The 22,711-nt window shown below is 44.6% G+C and overlaps 1 protein-coding gene across 2 annotated transcripts in view; it reads right to left on the reverse strand.

The window, feature by feature from the left end:
- Positions 1-523: 523 nt before the first annotated feature.
- LOC306823847 (teashirt homolog 1-like) overlaps positions 524-22,711 on the reverse strand; it is a 37,097-nt gene continuing 14,909 nt past the window's right edge. For both annotated transcript variants that reach the window (XM_079343716.1, XM_079343715.1), the window contains exon 3: positions 524-5,362. In XM_079343716.1, coding sequence (XP_079199842.1) covers positions 1,836-5,362 — 3,527 coding nt within the window. In that variant the 3' untranslated portion in view covers positions 524-1,835. The remainder of the gene's footprint in view (positions 5,363-22,711) is intronic.

Below are 22,711 nucleotides of genomic sequence, written 5' to 3' on the forward strand. Positions count from 1 at the left end.
GGCCAGTCAGGAGGCAATCACCAGCAGAACAGATATCCGTCTTATTTTGTTCCAAGAACATAGGCCAAAGTACACTGCCGTCATTAATATAACACTGATTCTTTCAGAACAGGCCCTCCGAAGGCCAGTCACAAGCCTAGCATGGGTTGCTCACAGTACAATAGACACCCTTACAGCCTTATCACCCCAGACATCTTCATCATCATAATAATCAACGGCAGTATGATGTGGCTCAGTCATCAGTTAGAAGTATGACACCAGTGACTTTTCATTTTCCTTTTTAAATGTTGCACACATAAAAGTAGGTCTGTTACAAAACATTAAGTATGTACTTGCAGCAGGAAAATAGATGTGCTGTCCCATCTTATGATGGAACAATTTTAACCAAAAGAAGAAAAATCCTTTTACACTGTGTTCGGATTTAATGTGTGTGATTGATTAGATTTGCCGTAAAGTAAAGCTATATAATACATATAGAGTATATAGTGCATCAGCATAACAAATGAACACACGACCACAAATGTATGACTTAACAACTGCTTTGGGGTTTATTTTACAATTGAGAAAGAAATGAAACGAACTAATTGGTGCTAAAAACTTTTTTTTACAATATTGTTGATAAAACATTGAAATGTATAGTCATTGTGCATCGCTTATTTATTTTCCACACCATTTCATGCATCAAATTGGATGCAAGGATAATTAAAATCATTTCTGTAAACCAAGCCAAAGAAGCTAAATTTGTATTTTCTTTAAAAAAGGACATTTTGTAGCTCTACAGCATATATCTATGTACACCATCTGTTTTTATTTATTTTCGACCATTTTTCTATATAAAATGACATTATAAAAGTTAGAGAATGCACACACCTTAAGATACAAAGAATGTTGAGCCTTTTTCAAATGGTAAGATATGTCTTATGGAGTACTGACATTTCACTGGTAATCATTTACATGTAACGGACTGTTCTCTTTACAATTGAATAAAGCGACACAATTTAGAAAGAGAAAGTTGTAACAAACCATACAACTGGGAATTTGCTATAAGGTGATACTTCACAACAAGGAAACGTTTTTTTTAGGCAAACTTGCATACTGACGGCCATTCATTTTGACTGATTTACTCGTAACCAGAAGCAGCATTTCAGTTTTTCCAGAAATGTTCACATGGTCTTTTTTTTCCCTAATACGCTGACAGATTTATTAGCAGGCCATTCATCATCAAACATTGCAGTGACAGGAACCAAAAAAAAGAGAAGAGGGAAATGATCAACTTTGATCTTTTAAATCAATCTGATTTTGACAAATGCTATTGAAAGATACTTCAAAACATGTTCTCTTTACAAATTCAAAATGAATCTCTCTAAGGTGCTACTTCAGTCTTTCAGGGTAACCTTTCATTCTTTTGGTGTATACATTTAATTTTCACCTTCTTCATATCAAGTATTATACAGTTTCTTCTCCTATCAGTTCTCTTTCCACTTGCATCTTTTACCATTGAAGCAGTAGTTGTATTTTTGCCATCAAAAGATTAAAATTTTGTGTTTAACCTTGATTCACTAAAATACATGCACAGATCAGACAAATAGCATATAAATATATTACAAAATAAGTGTAAAAAAAGCTTGGCGAAACAAAAACAAATCGACATGAAAAGACATGGTCCAGTCAGGCAGTTATCACAACAACAAAAAATAAAAATAAAAAATAAGACCGATTTTTTTCTGGCGGCTCAGTTCGGCCCAGTGCAGTAACTGTGAACAATGTCATTTAGTGCAATGAATTTCTAATCAGTTCCACAGCTGTCAGTCTCTAACCTCAGCTTGAGACCCCACTTAAACTTTCTCCATCTTGTCTAGCTTCTCCAATTTCTCCAAAGCAGTGACAAACACCAGGTGGTCCTCTGGAGACTTGCCGTGGGTCTTGCTGAGGTGCAGTTTGACTGCATGTTTGCTGACGAATGTCCGATTGCACAGTCTGCACTGGTACACAGAGCCTGTGTCGTCCTCTGGCGTGGTCAAGGCTGACAGGGGGCTGCCGAATGTCATTTTGTCTGTGATCACCTTTGAGGCAGCCTGCTGCTCCCGTAGGTGCTCAGCTGACAGTTTGGACAGGTCCTTCAAGCTGAAGCCCAGGTGAGACTCCAGGTGGCCGATGTAGGAGGAGGGAGTCCTGAACTGGGAGGCACAGTCACCACAAAGAAAAACAGGCTGGCATGAGTCCATGTTTTTGAGAAACTTGGTGCCCCCAGTCCGTCTCAGCTGGTACTTGACATTAGCCAGCCAGTGGGATATGGTAGTCATAGAGAGGCCTGTGAACTTACATATGTGGACCCTTTCCTGGGGACCTAGGTCCGTCATGGCGTAGCGGCCTTCTGAAGTCTCCCTCAGGCTAGAGACGAACTGTGCCTGGAGGATGAGGAGGTGCTGGGGATTCCAGTTGGATTGCCTCCCTTTTCTCTTCTGCACTGGGGACAGATCCTCCAGGGCGTCCTCAAATGCACTGCCATCAGCATCTGACTTCTCTGAGATGGAGGACGGAGTTGAGGATTTGGGTGTCAGTCTTCCAGTGAGGTTTTTGACCATATCTGAAATGTCCATGAGGGCGTTTTCTCTCAGGGGAGAGGAGACCGAATCAGAGAGGGAAAGAATTGGTTTGTTGCCATTTACACTATTGAGCACGCTGCTGTTATTATTATTATTGTTTGAGTTTGTGGTGGACTTATTTTTACTAAGGTCCATGGGCTGGTCACTGTTTTCATACAACTGGTAGTGATTAATGGGCTCAGCTGGCTTGCCCTGTGGAGTTGGGTTGAAAGCTGGCTTATCCATCATGCTGTTGCTGATCTTGTAAAGCATCGACAGTGGATCTGCAGCTGGGCTTACTGGTTTGGAGGCCTTACCCAGGTGTGTATTCATGATTGACTGGAGTGCACTGAGAGGATTGATGAAAGGACTTTCTGGTGAGTGATCAGTGATGATGCCAAGACTGTTGCCATTAGTTACAGGGGACTGGCAGGCCTCAGAGCTATTCTTTGAATGGCTGTTGTGGCCGTCTACTAGGCTCTCTTTGGGCTCTTTCTTGCAGATGAGCTCTGAATCTACACTGCCTGGGCTGCTACTTCTCATACCAGATGGCTTACCTGCAGAAAGGTCATTTGGAGATGCTAAATGCTCTCTCTGCTCTCGCAGTGCAGGAGAGGGGGATTTGACTAAAGATGGGGGCCTGCATCGTTCCAGACTCACCATCTTCTCTTCTTTTTCCTTCTTCACAGTGGCAGCTTTACCTGTCACTTTCTCCACTAGTTCCTCCATGGCAGTGACATTACTCCTGAGGGGGGTAGGGGAGGAAGGACTCCGGGGTGAGTGGATGACTGCGTTTGGGTCACCCACTAGGCCTCGTAGCCCACTGTTAAACATTGGCTGCATCTGGATACTCTGGACAATAGGGGGTAGCATAGTAGAGGGGTTCTTCATGGCACCCTGAAGCTGGTATGCTGCATGAATGCTGGGATAGCCACCCCATGTGGGTGTGCCTGTCTGGGCCTTGCTAATTGCACTGGATACTGTGTTCTCCAGGGATTTAAGAATATCCAAACCCTCTTTTGGTGCCTCCTCCAAATCTTCTTCTCGAAGGTATTTATATGATGTAGTGTCACTCTCAGACTTCTCACCTGAATCATCTTTCTCCTCTTTGATTTTTTTCTCAAATGGCTCACCACCTTCAACCTTTTCATCCTCAGCCAAGTCCCTCTTTTCCTCTGAAGCAGAAGAGAGGGCGGGGGAAACTGGCTGGGACTTAACACTAGTGGGAACAGGGAGTCTGGTGGTAGTGGGTGGAAGTGGAATGGACTGAATCTTTTCCTCCACCACTGGGTCAAAAACCAGCTGTTTTCCCTTCTTGGATGCAGAATTTGTTACCTTCAAAAAGTGACCTGTGACCATCATGTGGGCAGTCAACTGTTGCAGTGTATCATGAGAGCTTCCACACTCCATGCATTTTAGGATCTGGGCTTTACGAGCTTCAAACTGCCATGTATAACTGGCCCCATTCTGGTAGCCATAGCGGTTGTTTGGCGTAACATAAGGGTTAGCTACAGCTTTTGAATCTTTGCCAACATCCCCAAGAGATACACTACCACCACCACTACCAGCATGGATAGAGTCTGGGGAGCATGGAGAGACTATGGCATCTTGGATAGCTCGTTTTTTAGCTGAAGTGTGTACCAGTTTAGTGGCCAAGGCTGGCACTGGTTCTTTGAGAGGCACTTTCTGGTAATGCTTGGTCTTGATCATGTGAACACTGAGATCTTGAAGGGATTCAAATGAGTGGCCACAGTACATGCACTTCAAGACCTTCTGGGCATCCTCTTTACCCTCCATCTCCATCAGAGAGCGCTTGCGAGGTTTTGACCAGCGCTTGCCCTGCTCCTCCTCTTTGTCCTTATTGTCATCTCGGTAGTGTCCTGTCTCATTCATGTGGACTGTTAAACCCACAAGAGTGTCATAAGCAGCGCTGCAGTCTTTGCAGCGAAACTTGCTAGCACCAGTAAATACGGAGCCATACAGCTTGTTGTTCTGTCGGTAGAGCTGCACTGTGCTAAAAAGGCTAGGCTCAGGTAAAAGGTGGTAGGGATTCTGCTGAAAAGTTTTAGCAAGGGCTGCTTGGTGCCAGTCATAAGCTACACCACTACCATTACTAGCCCCACCACTGTTGTTCCCACTGTTGCTGGTTGCACTGTGGCTGCTAACAGAGCAAGCTGCTGTGCCATTAGTATTGCCACTTGTGTTGCCTGTGTGGTTGACAGTGGTGCCAGAACTCCTGCCATTATGGTGACTGCTAGCCATGTTTACAGTGCTGTTCTTGTTTGTGGTTGTAGTTGTGGAGACAGAAGCGGTAGAGGTTGGCTCAGGAGTGGGGAGGGCACTGTTCACACTGCCAGCTGCTACAGGCTTGGCTTTCATGATGTCCATTGTGATACTAGACCAAGAGGCATCTGAGATGAGGTTTGCATAGACGGCTTTCATCTGTGCCAGGCTGTCCTGGAAAGAGAGGCCGTTGTTGGGGCGGAAGGGCAAAGCAGTGCCTTCCCTTTCCTGACCGTCCCTGGAAGGGGTGCTCTTGAAGTCTGTAAGTCTGTCACTGGCATCGCTGAGTGGAGACCCATATCCAGCATCAGGGTTAGTGCCATTGCTGAGTGGAGAGTCTCTGTAACTAGGTGGTTGGCCACCATCTGCGTCTTCCTCCTCCTCATTGCACAGAAACTCATTGTCCTGTCCATCTAATGAGAGGCCATCATCCTGCAGGTGCTCTTCCCCATCTTCACCACCAGCTACCTTAAGCTCGTCTTCGGGCATGTATGCTAGAGAGAAAGAAAGCAAGAGAAGACAAAAAGGGAAGGAAAGAAGAGAGCGAAAAGAGGTCAACTCGGTGAAATTAAAGATTTACAGCACACTAACAGGACCACTGTCAAAATAACATGGAATAAATACTAAATGATGAGAAATGTAGGCTTTTATTCTCAACCAATGTGAGTGTGTGTATGTGTCAGTATGCATGCATGCAAGAGTTTGTGTATATTTTACACACATGTGGCTCTGAAAGCCAGTGGTGAAAAAAGCCTCCAAGGGAAAAATAAATCACTGAGCTTCTGACAGTTGTCCTTTTCCTTCCCAACTCCCTATTCCTCCACACATGCCTTATGTTCCCCAGGAAATGACTTGCTGTTTGGCCTTGTTAGCCAGCTGCATGCTTGTATGTTCAACTCCCCTTCTTCTCTTTCTTTCTCACTTCCCTAAGCGTTATTGTCTCTCACTCATCCAGTCCAGAAAGTTCAGCTCCTCACATGTTCAGGTTATGCAACTCATCTGGGACTGAATGAAACAAAACACTAATTCTGAGATGATTTTTTCCTGAACCTCTACGATATACTGAAGGCATTTTCATTTTAGCAAATGAGAAATGGTACTGTTGTTAAGAATGCTTCTATGACTGGTGAAAAAAAACAGAGTCCAGGTAGGCTATTTATGATCCAAAATGGCATTAAAAATGTCAAAAAGGAAAAACAGAATCAAAGAGGAAAGAAAGCACAAAAGAGGAGCAGGGGCAAAACATCTGGGAATGGAAGAAGGCCACTCCACAAAGTTGTTGTTACAGGCTTACCAGAAAAATATAAAAGGCAAATGAGATTGTAGGTCAAATCGTGTGTGTGTGTGTGTGTGTTTGTTTGTGCATGATAGGGGAAGACACAGCAAGTATCTCTAAGTAGGAGAGACAGGAGGTGGTTATGGAAAGAACAAGTGAGTGAAGAGAAGACATAGGGGAGAAAGGAAAAAGTGAGCAGGAGGTGGTTGGTTTGATGGGTGGTGAGAGGGGGAGTACGAGAAAAGGGAGAAAGAAGAGAGAGGGTGAGGGAGACAGGAGAGACGGCCCCCTAGCTTCTTCCTTTATCTCCTTCCTGCATGGTGAGATGTGTGTCCTAGATGCCAGTATCAGTCTCTCCTGATGAAACAGATGTGCTGTCAGCTTCAAACGGCACGCTAACCTGTCATATCATAATCTAAGTGGACATAATACCTGATATATATACACTGGCACCATTTACTGCTGCCTGAGAGGAGATGGGTGGAGGAGGTGGGGGAGGTGAGCAGCTGCACCATCGACTGTGACTGTGCAATGATGTGCATGTGTGTGTGTGTGAGTGCCTCAGTAAGTGCCTGTTTGCAAATGCATGTTTGTCTGCATGCTCACCTTTCAGTGCCTGTGTGTACTTTACGCACTCTGCAGCTCATGCATGTTTGCTCGTTCAGTTTAAACCTGAACCCACCGACCATAATATTGCCTATAAGTCTGAGTTCGCTGTGTGCTACTGATACACCCTTCTCCAAATGAGCAACATACTCCCCTAACGCTTGACAGGATTTCAGTGAAATGAGAGCACTACAGGAGAACCTGGCTGCGCTTCAATCCCACTGACAGACTGAGACCGAGACAGTTTCTAAAACTCCTGAAAATCCCTAACACAGCAGATTAGCATTATGTGCTGTACACTCTACAACACATCTGCAGAGTGTCTTCTGTTACAGTGCTTTCCCCCTGGCTAACCCGTTTCCAGAACAGGAGGCTATCAATACATATCAGCCATTTAATATACAAAGCATTCAGCAGAGAGGCTATCCTTTTATTGCAAGCCTACACAAACAGGGCAAACGTACAGTAGGAATTACCAAGTGAGTCACTCTCATCTGCTGAAGCCAAAAAATAGCTAAACCCCAATAATTGGCAGTGCTTTACGCACGCGCACACACGCACACACGCACGCACACACCCAGAAAGACAGCAGGAATGAGAAGCAGCAGATCAGAAATATCCCTGGGTGAGTGACAAAACAGACTGCAGCAGGGAGGGGCTTCGAACAATGAGCAGGTCGCCAGGGAACCCTTTGACGATCCTTGTCAATCAATGCCTGTCCTGCCATGTTGTCATGGAAACAACAAAGAGGGTGATATCAAAAGCACACAGACAAAAGACTGGCAGAGGCAGACATCTGTAAAAATCACAGGCAGCAAGTGGACGGTTTCGGAAACTATAAATGTGAAACATTTGTGATGAAACATGGCTATTGTCAATCTGAAATAAATGATCTTTCCATCTAGTTTGAAATGACGCATTTATTCTGACAGGAAGCTCAAATCTGAAGCGCAACGAAGGAGGGATATCGAGAGCTTCATATTGGTTATATCTATTCAATCACTGCACCTTGGAGAAATGCAATTGTGACCGAGGATCAGCTAAAGCTCCTTCTTCTGTCCTGGATGTACATATGCAGATCAACAGCAGCAGTGAGGGGCGGGCTTGGGAAGGGGCAGGGCTTGCGTGCCGTCCCTGGCGGTTTGGTTTGCAGAGTGGGTGATGGCTGTGAGCAGGGCCATCTGCACGGGCGCCAAAGCGCCTGTCACTTTTGCTCGGGGACGTGCCGCCATCAAGGAGACAGGCGGCAGCGTGGCCAGGATAGCACTGCAGACTCACTGTCAGAAGCTGCAGCGATCAAGCCCGCCACCAGCCACGCCAGATCACCAACGACACCACGGCAGCAGGAATTAGTCATCCCAGAGTAACTCCCAATACCTACGCATATGGGTTATATCACAGTTAATAAAAAGAGATCAAAATTGTGTTAAGCACCAAAAAGTGGTTTGTAGTATCCCTTCAGATGTTATAAAGAGCCTTTTTAAAAATGCATAATGCAAAAATGGATTGACATATACACTGCTGTAAAGCAGGTGTGATCAAAGCTTTTCATGTCTCATGTGACCATAATTATATGGGAGACAGATTCTTATTTCATTAGAGATAAGAGCTGAAGTGGATGTTTTGTTCTGAGGTACCTTATTCCTTTTAATTTTCAGAAATGAGAGTTTACCTTGTTTAACTCGAGTACCCATGAAGCTCCCTGAATTCTGATTTTTCTTAAATTTTTCTTTGCACTCTGTGATCAGGTTTGTGCAATCAAGGCTATTTCTCAAAGACCACACAGGAGCAATGTGGGCTGAATTTTATTTTTCAGAGCGCACAGAGAGTTTGAAATGATGTTATTCCGATGAAAAGAATGAGTGAACGCCCTGTATCCACTGGGCCTCTCAACGGGACAACATGATCGACCTATGTACAGATCATCTCTAAAACATTCTCCCTCACACACAGCCTGAAAACGTGTATGAGATTATTTCCTGAAACTGATACCAAATGAAATACAACCAGTGGACACATCAGCATTTTGGCAAGGAGTGCAGCAGAAACATATCACTCCTTTTCAAAACTTTGCTATCTTTCTCCACCCCGCCCCATTTTTTTTTGCCTTCTCCCTTTTCTTTTCTGAGAGTCTGCTGGTTGTTAAATCAATAAAACTCTCTGTCAGGCTTGCGGAGCTTCACCATTTGGCCGCTGTCAAAGCCAAACAAACCAGATAAGAAAGGCAGAAAGGCGATGAAATGAAAGAGAGAGAGAGAGAAAAAAGAAGGGGATGAAACTAGTCAGCCTCACCCCCCCTCCTCCAGCACCAGCCCCATTTCTCCAACACCCCTCTTTCTATTTATTTACACACATTTCTTTATTTATTTGATGTGAGTTTGGGACGAGGGGGCAATCACAGCAGTCATTTGCGGCACTAATGTCCAATCACAGGCCCCTTCACTCATGTGATTTAGGCAGTGCAGGAGTGGGCTCATCGCAGAGGATGCAGAGGGGGGTAGGTGGTTGGGGGGGACATAGGCCGTTTAGGCCGGGCCCTAATAGGAAACTGGCAGTCTTATTCCTTCCCCAGATTCTGTTTGTCACCCTGCTCTCCATTACGTGCCTCTCAACCCTGATGGCTTTGGACAGGAGCTGATCAAAAAGCCATCGCTTGACCTACACGCCGTGGCAGAACGAGACTTGTGCCCTGCACAGGAAGAGAGGAGGGAGAGAGAGGGAGATGAGATAGAAGAGACAGAGGAGGAGGAGGGGTCTGCGTCAGTGTATGTGCAGAAAGGAGAAAGAGTGCGGGGGTGAGGAGGGAGGAGCAGGAGAGTGGGGAGGGGGTGATAGCTCTCGGACCGGGACAAGAGGGCTGTAAATAAAATGACATTATTATTTCCTCTGTCCCGTCATGTAGAAAAGCCAATTATGGTAATGCTGCTGCCGGCGTGTCAGAGGGAATGCTGGGATGTGCTTCCCGTGAAGCGGCTAACATGAGAGCAATGCCCTGATCAGGAACACAGGCCTCAGTTTGACAAGAGACGGTACAGATAGGGAGGGGAAAGAGAGTGAAACAAGGGAGAGAAAGAGATATGAAGATAACACAAAGCTGCATCTGGGCCTTGTTTTCTTAACAGACAAATATTTAGCTATCTGCAGGGGAAAAAGACTTTGTGAAAGTCAACCTATTACATCTGACAAAACACAAATTTGGGGATCCATATTTAACTCTTACATCTTCAGTCACATTCTGAAAGCATTTCAGCTGCCTAGAGTTATGTAGCTTCGGATTTGTAAAAGATCAAATAGCAACCAGTGAGGAAGTGTGTCATGCAGAATTGTGGTGAGTGCTGCTCTGATAAGAAAATGATTGAGAAGCCAAAACCTAAGAAAAGCTATCAACCTGAAAAAGTTCAGGAGTTCGTGAATTATACTCTGTCACACCTCAAAATTTGACGAGATAAATTATGCAAAGATGACGGGGAGAGAGCCGGATATTGAGGGTGAAGACGATCATTTACTTTAGAAGCTAATTCGTTCTCATCTCGTCTTAGGCTTCTCCTGGTATCCCGTTCGTCAAAAAATCCTCCTACGCCTGATGGGGGGGACTCTCCTTAAAATAATTCCTCAGCTACCTTTCTTTTTTTATTTATTCTCTTCTTCCTCCATTTCTCCCACCCTCCTCCCCCTCTCCCTCTCTCCAGCCTTGCTCTCATGCCCACATGGGCCCCTCCCAAGCGGAATAATGGGAGCATATGGCCTAGGCAGCACCTACAGGGCCTTAAATAACTGCTGCAGCATTCCAGCTCGCTGTACCAATTTATCTCTCCCCCCCTCTACACCCCATTTCAAAACACTTCCAGTCAGAGTCGAGCTCAGTAGACACCAGCGGATGGGACATGTTGTTCTTCAGACGCTACATAATGGACTGACGTAGAAGGTGGTTTGAATGTGAATAAGTGCTGTGCAAACAGGATTAGCGATGAAATTCTGTATTATTGGCAGATATTCAGTGAGTCAACCAGCAGCCTTTCTGCTGATCGTTTGTGCTGGTGGCTCCATGCAAACACTTCAAGTCATGTTGATTTACAGCGAGCCGGTAGCATTATGTAAAGGCGTCGCACTGATCTGTGAGAGAGCGGTTTGCTGGTGTGTTTTGCTCTGCAAGCAGGTTGGTAATGTTAGACTGTCTGCCAGTCAGTGCATGGAAAAGTTTGGTATCGGTGGAAAAAAAAGCCCAAACTCTCTGCACACTTAATACATGCCACACAAAAAAAACATCCACAATGATAATGTTTTCATCAATGAGTCCCTTTAAAAACTTTATACAACCCACAAGAGACCTTTTGGTGAGGGCAGCCTCTTCCTAAAAAAACACACAATTTAAACATTTTTGCAAAATAATGAAGCAATATCTAAATAACAAGTATAAATTAAGAATGTTTTGAGATTTCTATACTTTAAGCTTTCAATTTCAATTTCAACATTTCATCTTCACATGTTTGCCTTTTTTTATTTCCAGTATTCCTTGAAAAACTTTAGTGCCTAACTCCTGTGTGATAAAGATTGATTTGTGAAATTGAGCTGACTACGTTGTTGTTCTGAAAACAAAGGTGTGGTCAGAGGTCAAACAGGTATCCAGTGCTAAGCTGGCATAGGTCATGTTAACATATAAATACGTCAATATGTCCCACAGAAATCCTTCTGCCTGACCTCCACACAATGTTAAATGGATTGATGGGAGGACTTTTATTCCCTGCATATGATTGTGTACAGGAAGATGTGAGATCCAGGAGGCATGTGGGCAGGTTTAAATGTTTGTTTGTGCGTGTTTTTGTGTGCGTGTGTGGGTTTTTTTGTCTGTGCGTGTAAGTGTGTGTGGGTAAGTGAGGGAGAGAGAGAGAGTGCGAAAGGTGCTGCTGTTTTATTTATAGAGCAAGCGCTATTTATACCCAACTCAAAGATCAGTTCAGAGAAGCAGCTCGTGGGCCACAGCCAAGATCACTCTCCATTACTGTGCATGCACAAAACCAAACACACTCACACACACACACACACTTGCATCAAAGCTGGGTCTGCAAGGACTATCGTCTTCACTATTTCCTCATGCATGCAGTCACAACACAAGAAGACATTTACGGTATATGCAGCTGTGTGTTAGTTTGTGAAGCAGTAGCTGAGGATGGGGGGGGGGTTGGTTGTGGGTGCACAATGACTGACTGAGTGTTCTTCATGGAGTACAGCAGGCTTTAACATGCTGGGGGATCAATATTGTGAACCAGCGCCAATCGATTGCAATTCATCTGGCTTTTTTTTTTTTTTTCAATTTCATTCTCACCCACTCACACTCTGCATTGAGCTGCTGCTACTGCTGTCCTGCAAGGCAATACATAAATAAATATACATACATATGCACACACATAAACACAATGACGTATACACACACAGACACACAGACACACACACACACCTGAGTGGCTGGAACGATTGCACCCTCCACGCAAACGCAGGTTCAATAAACCCCGTATGGAATTTATTTTTTTTTATTGAGCATATCAGCCCATCCTGGTCTTCTCTGCATAACAAGGCCTGTATAATTAAACCATAAATTTCAGTGCGCTCCTTTAATTACCACAGACAATGTCAGGAGGCAGCAGAGTAAACAAATGGCTTTGAAGTGAGCAAGAAAAAAAACCCTGCTTCGACACAGCAATGGAGAAGCTGTTCGTTTTGGTTGGGATGTTGTTGTACTTGAAAAGGATAAAATGTTCAAAAGAGGGTTTTTTTTTTTTATGCGCACGGGGAGTACAGTATGTATTTTTCTTTTCCCCTCCCGCCTTTTCCAAGAATGCTTTTGAGGGATGCAGGTTTGTCGAGAGTGAAGAGAGGAATAATCAGCAGAAGTGTATCGCTGCGAGCATGACGATGTGCAAATACAGTATGTATATTTGGATGAGCTTGGCACACTTGTGACAACTAATAAAATATGTTAGGAAGTGTACTTGTCAATGTGTATGGGTGTGTGTGTGTTTGTGTTTAAGCCTTTGTTTTTCCTGAGCAAACACAGGCACAAGAGGTGTTTTTGTTTCTGTATGTAATTTACGGGATCCAGAGGTTTTGTCCCTCTTGACCATGGCTGGAGACATCTGTGTGTCTTATACAGTATAAAAGTGTGTGTGTGTGTCTGTGTAGGTGTGTGTGTGTGTGTGTGTGTGTGTACTGTGTGCATTTGTGTATACGCTTTAGGTCAATGTCAACACACAGACTTGCTTCCCAGCAGCTTAGCTAATTACACAAGAGCCCTGAAGGCCACTTAGAACAGGTTAGCTAATTAACAAACAGGCTGATTGCAGATTAATTGAGAGGTGTTCCTAATCTTCACCCCTAAACGCAATGACAAATGCTAACTGGCGCTAATTAGACCGGTATGGAGAGCTGGGAGTGGAGGTTGTATTTACAGTTACGGCGGCTCATATGGACGTGTGGCTTACATCCAGCTATCTTTTACACATCTGCGTTAAGCACCGAAAACTCCCAAGAAAGTGCTCTGGACCTTTTTTGGTCACAGTCACAATCTAAACTGTCTTCTATTTGTTTGGGAATTAGCTCTATGATTAGCATTATAATTGTTATCAACCCTCCTGGTAGTAAACAAAGGTAATTTCCTTTTATTTATTGTTTGCAATTTTGGATATTAACGCCACAAATTCACTTAACCTTTAGTTTAAACTGCTTTTGTCTGAATAGAGAATATCGTAAACGCTTGTATTCTGTTGTCAGTATTGTATTCTCTTGTATCATCATAATTATAGTGTTCTCTCAGTTTTTTGCTCTTATATAAACAGCGCCAGTAAACACTCTCAGCAGTCTCAGAGCTCCAAGTCAGCTGTGTTGATAATGATCTGCACTACCTTTGAAAACTCCCTTTTGTATGTTCAGTGATCGCAGTGTTAAGACTGTAATGTTTGCAGTCTACCTTTCAGTGTGTGTGTGTGTGTGTGTGTGTGTGTGTGTGTGTGTGTGTTCTGGGGTTGGTTCAGAGCATTCATGTTTGCTCCATGAATAGCTTGAAACCTGAGATGTCGACAACACAATGGAGCGAGGTGTTTTACAACAGCAAAATGAAGAGCTACAGGCCCCCCAGCAGGAATCTGAACCAGCACCCATCTGTGTGCCGATCACCTGCCAATAAAAGATGACCACCCCGACCCCTCCTCAATTCATACACACACTCAATCTTGCAATTTTCACAGCCACTAAAACTACTCCCCAAGGCCCGACTTACACCAACTTCCATCTGCTGAGATAAATGTATCATCCAGCTCCCCTCTCTATCACAGAAACACACTCACTCACACACTCACTCACACACACACACACTCACACACACACACACACCTGTGCGTTTTAAGATGGCCACTCACTCCAAATCCACCTGGCCTCTTTCAACCTTTGACCCCACCCTCACCCGAGTCGCTCTTCCTCCTATAATCCCTCCTTCCATCCATCATCTGCTTGGTCTCCTCCTCTTTCTTTCTCTCTTCCACACCACCTGCGCTTTTAAATCCACACATCAAGACCACCTCACCTGAACACACACACACACACACACACACACACACACACAGCCAATAAGAAGACTCACAAGCACACAAAAACACATGCAAAGCACCCTCGCGCAAATCCTTTAAAAAACGCACACAAATATGTACCAACACACACACACATGCACTATCCCTGACAAGACAACAGCCAGCAGCAGCTGCTTCCATCTCCTAGCAACGGCCGGCCTGATAGATGACCCAACGATGGATAATTACCGTAAATCACCACTGCTCACACACTAAAAGAGAGAGATGGGTGAGAGAGCTTGAGAGACTGAGAAAGAAAAAGAGAGAGAGTGAGTAGAGAGGGAAAGGGGTTTAGAAAAAGAGGACTGGGACTGGTCATGTGTGCACTAATGCACCTTGATGAGCTCAAATGTATCTGCCTTTTAAGAGAACACACACCATTGCAGATATATACACACTTCTATGAGCACGATATGAAATCATGCTAAACAAGACAAGCCGGTATATGCATGGACACTCTTAAATGGACAATCTGCATAGAGCCGAATGTGGGTACACGGTTTGTAGTGCATGACGCACATACAAGACACACGGATACACACTGGAAGCATTGTCGCTGTAATCTGAAACCTTAAGCCCCTCCTCTCCACAGAGGGGCCTGTCTGTCACTGATTCACCTCTTTTACACAGGGGCCAATCAAAGGCCAAATGGTGATGTACGGCGGGTCTTAAGACTGATGACTATAACAAGCAGAATGGTTAACTAAAAAAAAAAAGAAATACTTTCAGACTAAACATTAAAGATTTCAAAGTGTTTAAATTCTTGACAACGAGCCAGATTCTTTCATTACAACTTAATCCTATTTTTTCCTCAATTCTATGAACTTGTCTAAATTCTCCTTTGACGAGGATGCCATATTTCTTCCAAGACAATGAACTCTAAAATTATCAACGTAACAAAGTCCCTCTTGAAGTTTTGAAGTATTTGCACTTTGTACAAACTTTACTCCAAATTATCAACAGATCTTCGATATGCACACACAGCTGTTTCATTTACTTTCCCAGACATGCAATCTGTCCTTCTCTTTCCCTTCTTTCCTATCCCCTCTCCTCCTTCCCCCCTTCCCTCCCTGTGCGAGTCCTGGCTGCTGCAGACATTTGATCTGGCTGCCTTGTGATAGATTGACAGGTAATGAGGAGGTTGAAGGGGCGTTGGAGACAGGAGCAGGTGTTCAGCACAGTCTTTTTGGCCAGCGCTAAGCTGCCATGTCCTTCACTGCTGCACCGCACCACTCCGCTTCCTCCCCTCTCTCACTCATTCTTCACCTCCTTCTTTCCTTCCTACCCCCCCCCCCCCCCCTTTTCTCTTCCTGAGAGAAGAGGACTATGCAATCCATCACACTGTGACACTGTCGGACATAGACTGTCTTTATATGGGGAAAAACGCATGGGCCATGGAAATAAATAGAGAAACGAACATCGAGTCCCATGCAGGTAGTAGCAAACTAGGCCTCGGACAGATCAGTCAAACTGTGTGAGGAGAGGATGAGACTGATTTAGAGCATCCTGTGCAGAGGAGAACCATACGGGTACCTTTAGATACTGATACTGTGAGACAGTATGACTTCTATGATGCCTAAAAAAAAAATAGTTATCATCTTGTTGAAACTGTATTCTAACCCTCTTGCAATCCAAACAGTCTCTTCAAACCAAAAGAATATCTTCCTTTTGATTTATCAGCTTTAAAAACAGGAAATGCAGCAATCCCTTCAAGATTTAAACACACAAGTTGGTGAGTAAACCCTCCTACATCCCACAAAGTGCCTTTTTCTGGTCAGCCACCAGAAATACAAACATTACTAACACTTTAACATTCACCTGCTGAAATCAGGCAGATATCTTAGCTACATTATACAAGAGGTGGGCAGTCTTCTCTGGCCAAAATCCAACAAAAAGCCAATATCAGGAAGCTTACAGTATACATCAGTCTGATGCTGCACCTATTTGAGTCACTCTACACTTTGACCTGTTTCAATCCTGCTGACATAGCGGAGCACCGCTGTGCATCGTACTCCGTACTGTAGAGAGGAGGAAAAGAGCAGTGAGGAGGAGGATGAGTGGGAAGACGGAGCTGAGGGTGGGGGGGAAGCAGAGACGAGCTGGATCATCAAAAGGCCTGCCAGTTTCTGAATGTGCAGTAAACACTGCATTTAGGCGTAGTTTTGGTTGCATTTCATAAGCGCAAATGCCCCCAGATAGTAACATTTCCAATAGGAATAAAAATAAAATGAACACCCCTTTGTTGGTCAGGATATACGTGCAGGAAATGTCTTTTTTTGTTCGGTTGCAACTTTTTCAATCGAAGCAGGTTTAACCCAAAATGACACAAGCTCGTTGCAGTTGGCTTAGAATACATCTTTTCATGAATTCTAGTTGACAGAGAAACTTCTGCTCCATCAAATGTCCGTGTGACTTTCTGCAAAGATCTTACATATGAACCAACAGCTCTGTTAAAGCTTTCTTCTGTAGCTTTGCAAACCCCTTCAATGCATCGAGGGGGGAAGCATGCTGTTGTCGTCATACTGTAGGAGCCAGTGGACAGAGACAGTTGGGGGGAGAGACATGGCTTGGGCCTATAAATCCGCCCCTCCAGTTTATTACCCAACATTAAAGGACATGTCACCCTCCTAAATCAGCAGGCCCAGAGGAGACAGCGGGGCGAAACAGGGAGCATTTGCATGTTCCTAACATTCCTGAGAGGTGAACAAAGCCCTCCACCACCTTCCTGCTGTTATATCAACATCACAGTTTAAGATTACTCACTGCATGATGGATGGCATCAGCTTCCTGTTAGGATGGACCTTCCTGAAGCAAAGTGGGGCTATAAAAATGATGATACATGTGTTTGGTTACCAACGTTGGGTTTTATCAGCATTTCCTGTTCGAATGCGTTTAAACGTTGAAACCCAGCACCTGGTCAGACATCTGACCAACTTTCTAACTTATTCATAGCCACAAAAACACCTGGACAGTCTCACAGACAGTTTAATTATTTAAATAAAACTAGATAAGACTGTGTAGAATTAAAGAGGAAGCCACCAAGCTTAAAATTAGCCTTTTCCCGATTGTCACCCTCCTCAAAGAGAACCTGTTTCCAGGAGAGAGAGAGAGGGAGAGAGAAAAAAGAAAAACGCCATTGACGTGCAATCACATTCAAACACACTCGCCTGTCAGTTTATAACTCTCTCTCACACACACATGCAGACCAAACGTGGTCCAACACACAAATAGACACCCACACATACACACTTTTTAAGCCCTCGCCTGGCATCAGCTGTCACACAACCTGTCTGGGAGAACTAAGCAGAGACAGACGCTGTCAACTTAGAGTGCCTCAAATGCCCACATCCAGCCAGGCAGAGGAGAAATCAAGCCTGTCTCCCAGTATAATTTGCACTAATCCTTCATGGGAGATAGTAAAGTCTACGGCATATCTGCCTAATAGCATCAGTCAGCGGCAGGTTCTAATCTCATATTTAGACCCATTTCCATCACGGACTGACGACAAAAGCACCAGCACAAAGTGTGATTACCTTCTTATTTTTTTACATTTCTGCATGACTTGACTCCTGATAATGGTACAGGGGGAGGAGGGGGGATTTTAAAAAACACCAGAAGCGAAAACTTTGAGGTTCTTTTCTGAGTGGAGGAGGACGAAGAAGTAAAAGAAGAAAGTCATTTCCGGCGACTACAGAGACGGGTAGATGGAATAAAAAAAAGGAGGGAAGGAAGAGGCGAACTGTATCACAGGAGGGGAAAAAAAAAAGTGGAGGTAAAAGAGAGTGAAAACCTTTCAGTCAAGAATCTGCACACACTCCCTTCACATTCACACCACACATTTACACGCACACACACTCTTATACACACTCTCCTTTTCAAAGCGTTTACAACCTGTGGTGTTTGTCCTGCTCGGCTGGCTGCTTTACCACGTGCATTTGAATGCCGACTGGAGTGCATCCCTCTCTTTCAGACAGCGCCATAAAAGACGACACACACAATGAGGGCTCTTTTCAGGCAAGCGGGGGCTGCCCGGAGAGCGAGGGGGGGGAATGGAAGCACCTCCAAAACCACCACAGCACTTCAGCTCTTGGGGCACAATGAGGTGCTGAGCCTCAGCGAATAATAAGAGATTATTCAGAAAGATGACAAACAGAACAGAAACAAACTATACAAAGTGTTGGGATAAAAAGTCCTTTGGGTCTTGCAGCTTTCACTAAACAGAGTCTGCATGTGTGTGTGTGTGTGTGTGTGTGTGTGTGTGTGTGTGTTTGTCTTCAAGAGTGACCTGGCGAGAGGAGGGAGACAAAAAAAAAGGGGAGGTGGTGTAAGGATCCTAATGAAGCCGTAAATCAGAGTCCGATGAGAACAGACTCTGAAGGAGGATCACATCACTGGAGATCAATGCAGACAGACACACACACACATACACGCACGCACACACACACACACACACACACACACACACGCACACACACACACACACACAGACGAGAATAGAGACAAGAAACAGTCAGACACATGCCAGAATTCCCAAGTGAAGCTGCATTACAGAGGTACAAGCTCTTACATGAGCATAAACACACACCAACAGTAGTACACACTCTCATCTACAATCATTTACACCCCACCCACTCACCCATACCTCACCCAGAACCCACCCATGGGCTCAGGAGTCCCACCTCCCTGTTCAATCCGGCTCGTCTGAATAATATCGGCCTTGATGAATGGCGCCATAACTCTGATATCCACAATCAATCTCTACTTTAAAGACACATCCATCTTCTGTAATGCTGATGGTGGTGGAGGAGGAGGGGGGGTCGGGTTGGTGTGGGGAGGGGAAGGGGGCTCTCCTGACCTCCTAGAAGCGAGGGTGGGGTGAGGGGATGGTGGGGCTCAAGGGTGTGGAGGGGAGGGAGAACAGGGGTGGGTGGTTGGGGGTGAACTGAGTGATGTCTGTCAGCTCACATCTGGCTGCAAAAATAAATGAGGCTTATGAAGACAAATGAAAAGTGGCTGACACACACACACTAACACACAGTCAGACAATATACAAAGGGAAAAATAGACGAGGTGAAAAGACAGAGACAGGGTAGAAAGAAGCTGAATCTTAGGGGAGACGAGACAGAGGATCTTCATTGATATAATCATGTAACAGGGATAATGCCAAGCTTTTCTGCGTCTCAAAGCTACTTTCCCATTCTTGATCTCCTTATACACACAGAAGTTGTTGAATACACATGTGGATTTAGCATCAACACAAGCTTAGATGCCAAAACATGCTTCCGAACAGAAGCAAAACTGTGCAAATATTATCCCGTCTGTTTTTCTTTTAGCTGTGTTTGGATGCATGTTCGGATCAAGGGAACGCTTTTATTGCCTAAAGACCCTTTTTAAAAGACAAAAAAAAAAGAAAACAGGGATATCCAACTGGCCAGTGTGTGACTGAGACTGTGCGCGTGTGCAGAGGGGAGGGGGGGCAGGGGAGTATTTAGCGAGCTGAGAGTGAACTATCCCTGACCTGTTCGCAGGGTCACCCCTCAGTGACACCGCCACTGAATATTCTTCTTAATGATGTACCACGTCTTTTAACCCCCGCAGACAAAGCAAGGAAACATTACACCATGAGGAGGTTCCCCCACTACCTTTTAAAAAAATTTTTAATTCTTTATTCGACCCTTCTCTCTCTCTCTCTCTCTCTCTCTCAGTCTGCTCGTGCCGCCTTGAGTCGGATCTTTAATTATTAATCATAGAATTTCACCCAAAGTTTTCCAGCTGCTCTTCAGGCTGTCTCATCTGCACAGACCTTCATTCAGCACCGACCGCTGAAAAGTAGAAATAGATACTGCTGTTTGCGCCTCATTTTTTATTATTATTGTGTAAAAATGTTGTTGCTATGGTAAAACAGGTCTGATCTTTTATGATTCCTTAATAATACTTAATCTACTCTAATATGCCGTTTGCACTCTACACTTTAAATGAGTCTGTAATGTAGCTTATTTTGACATCATTTGCTTCATGTTAATAGAATCTGTAGAACTCAAAGTTAAACAAAAACGATCTATAAAAGTTTCAGATAAGTATATTAAAAAAACAATGCTTTTCTTCACGCCCTCATGTTAATAACGACGTCCTGCAACCATTAGGGAACTCAACCAGCCGTCAGCATGGGACAAAATAACACAACATCCCAAACAAATATGTGATGTGAATACACGGAACATGGAAATATTAGCTTTTAAAAGCATACTTTTGGAGATAAACCTGGCACTATACTTATTATTTTGAAAAGGTCTTGTAAAAAAAAACTGACTGGAGTTGTTCGAAAGACAAGTTCTGCAAAAACCAAATCATTAGCTTAGTTATGGACTAACATGGCAACAAGGCCTAGTGCTGCATCTAAACATAAGTAACATAGTTGAAGCAAGGGTCTCTCCTGATGTCTAAATATTGCCATGGCAGAGGGTTTGAGCATCCAGGTGAGATAGTTTATTGATTCTGGAAGTGGCTGCGATGGAGTTAACCCTCGCTGCGGCTGATGATGGGGGTGGATGAGGGGTTGGGATGAAAGGTGAGCCGCTGACGCATGAGAGGAAGCTGGAAATGGAGTGCACGCGGTGAGGTAAGACATTAACACAAAAAGTTGGAGATAGGCATGCCATGACTGGACTGACACAACTTGCTATTGTAACTGACACGTCGGTTACAACAGGCGTCCTTATGTACAAGCTGTTCTGCAATGTAATGTGTTCTTAAACGGGCCCCGGGCGTTCAGCGTCATGACCCCGAGACCTCCAACCGGGGCCCGAAAGCTGTAATCTCTCTGTCAAACAAGTCTTCAGACGCAGGTATAAAGAGAGCTTGTGTGTGAGCATTTAAATGATTCCAGGCCACTTGGATATAACATGAATGACAGCAAAGTATGTATTGGATGGTATGGGGTAAAAGCTAACAGTTGTGCTATGTAAAGAAAAACTATGAAGAAAACATCTAGAACGATATGGACCATTTGTAAGCAGATGCAACAGCAAGGCAATCAGCATTTTTTGTTCTGCAGCTAAAACAGTTGTTCATTAGTCGAAGGGGAAAGGTATTCTGGTAAAGTGAAGTCCAGATTTAAGGTATCATTAACATCATTGTTTCTTTTACAATTTTACAAATGACTGCAGATTGTTGCTAGCTTGTAGTCGTTTTAATGTCTTTAAACTTGGTTGGACAATAAGTAAGGTAAGTGCTTCTGCTCACTCTGGCAAAAGTGTATATTAACACACACACGCACACGCACACACACACACACGCACACGCACACACACACACACGTGGTGGATGTGTTTAAGAACAGTGAAGACAGAAAACATGAAAACCTTTTTTTTGGCACAAGGAAAAGTGAGCAGGAGGGGTGGAGGTGGTCGGGGGGGGGGGGGGCAGAGAGGAGAGAAAACGAGGAGGAGAGTGAACGGCGGGGGCGGGCTGAGGGAGTTGAGATGAGGGAGGGAGAGAAGGGAAGGAGGGAGGGAGGGTTGAGCGTTGGAATGAACTCTCTCAGGCTTTGTGGTGCACGTTTCCCAAGGCCCCCGCCTGGCCCCTTTGATAAATGACACATGTCATTCTGTCAGCTTGTGACACTGCAGCTGGGAGGCCCTGTGATGTATGGCTCTGCTGAAAAAGGAAATCAACTTTTTTCCCTTCTCTCCCTCTCTCGCTCTCTCTCTCTCTCTCTCCTTGCCTCTTTCTGTCTCCCTCTCTCTTCCCCTCTTCCTCCTTCCCTCCCTCCCTCGGCCTGGGCTGAGTGCACGGCCTTTTTATATGAGGATTTAGGTTTCCTCTGGTCCAGTAAGTCCCCCCTCCCCTCCCTCCTTAGACAGGCATGCATGCAGCCAGGTTGTGGATGGTTTGTTTTCCAGCACACACACACACACTGGTAGTGACGCAGCTATTATGATCGTGTACAAAGCTGTAACCTGAGGAAAGGGGGGCAACGCCACATTGGAGGTGGATCCAGGATTTATGGCATAATGCCGAGGAAGTAAACAAAGTGCGCACTTTTTAGTAGGCAAGGGGGGGGGGGGTTAGATTCCGGTTGGGCAGGATGGCTGGTGTCTCCCACTGGGTCATCTGTCATCCATGTGTCTGAGCGCAGGACGAGCACACACTGCTCTGGAAAAATTGTGCACACGCATATTCTCCCAAAGGAACTGGGATGAACACGCGTACACACACACAGCCTTAGAGTTAGTGTATAGATGCAGGCAGATAAATATTCACACTCCGAAAGAGATTTCAGAGTAAATACCCACATTATCAATCTTCAGACGTTGAAGAAAAAAAATGAAAACCAAGACGGGACA

This window comes from Symphodus melops, assembly GCF_947650265.1.
Source record: "Symphodus melops genome assembly, chromosome: 5".
Taxonomy (NCBI): domain Eukaryota; kingdom Metazoa; phylum Chordata; class Actinopteri; order Labriformes; family Labridae; genus Symphodus; species Symphodus melops.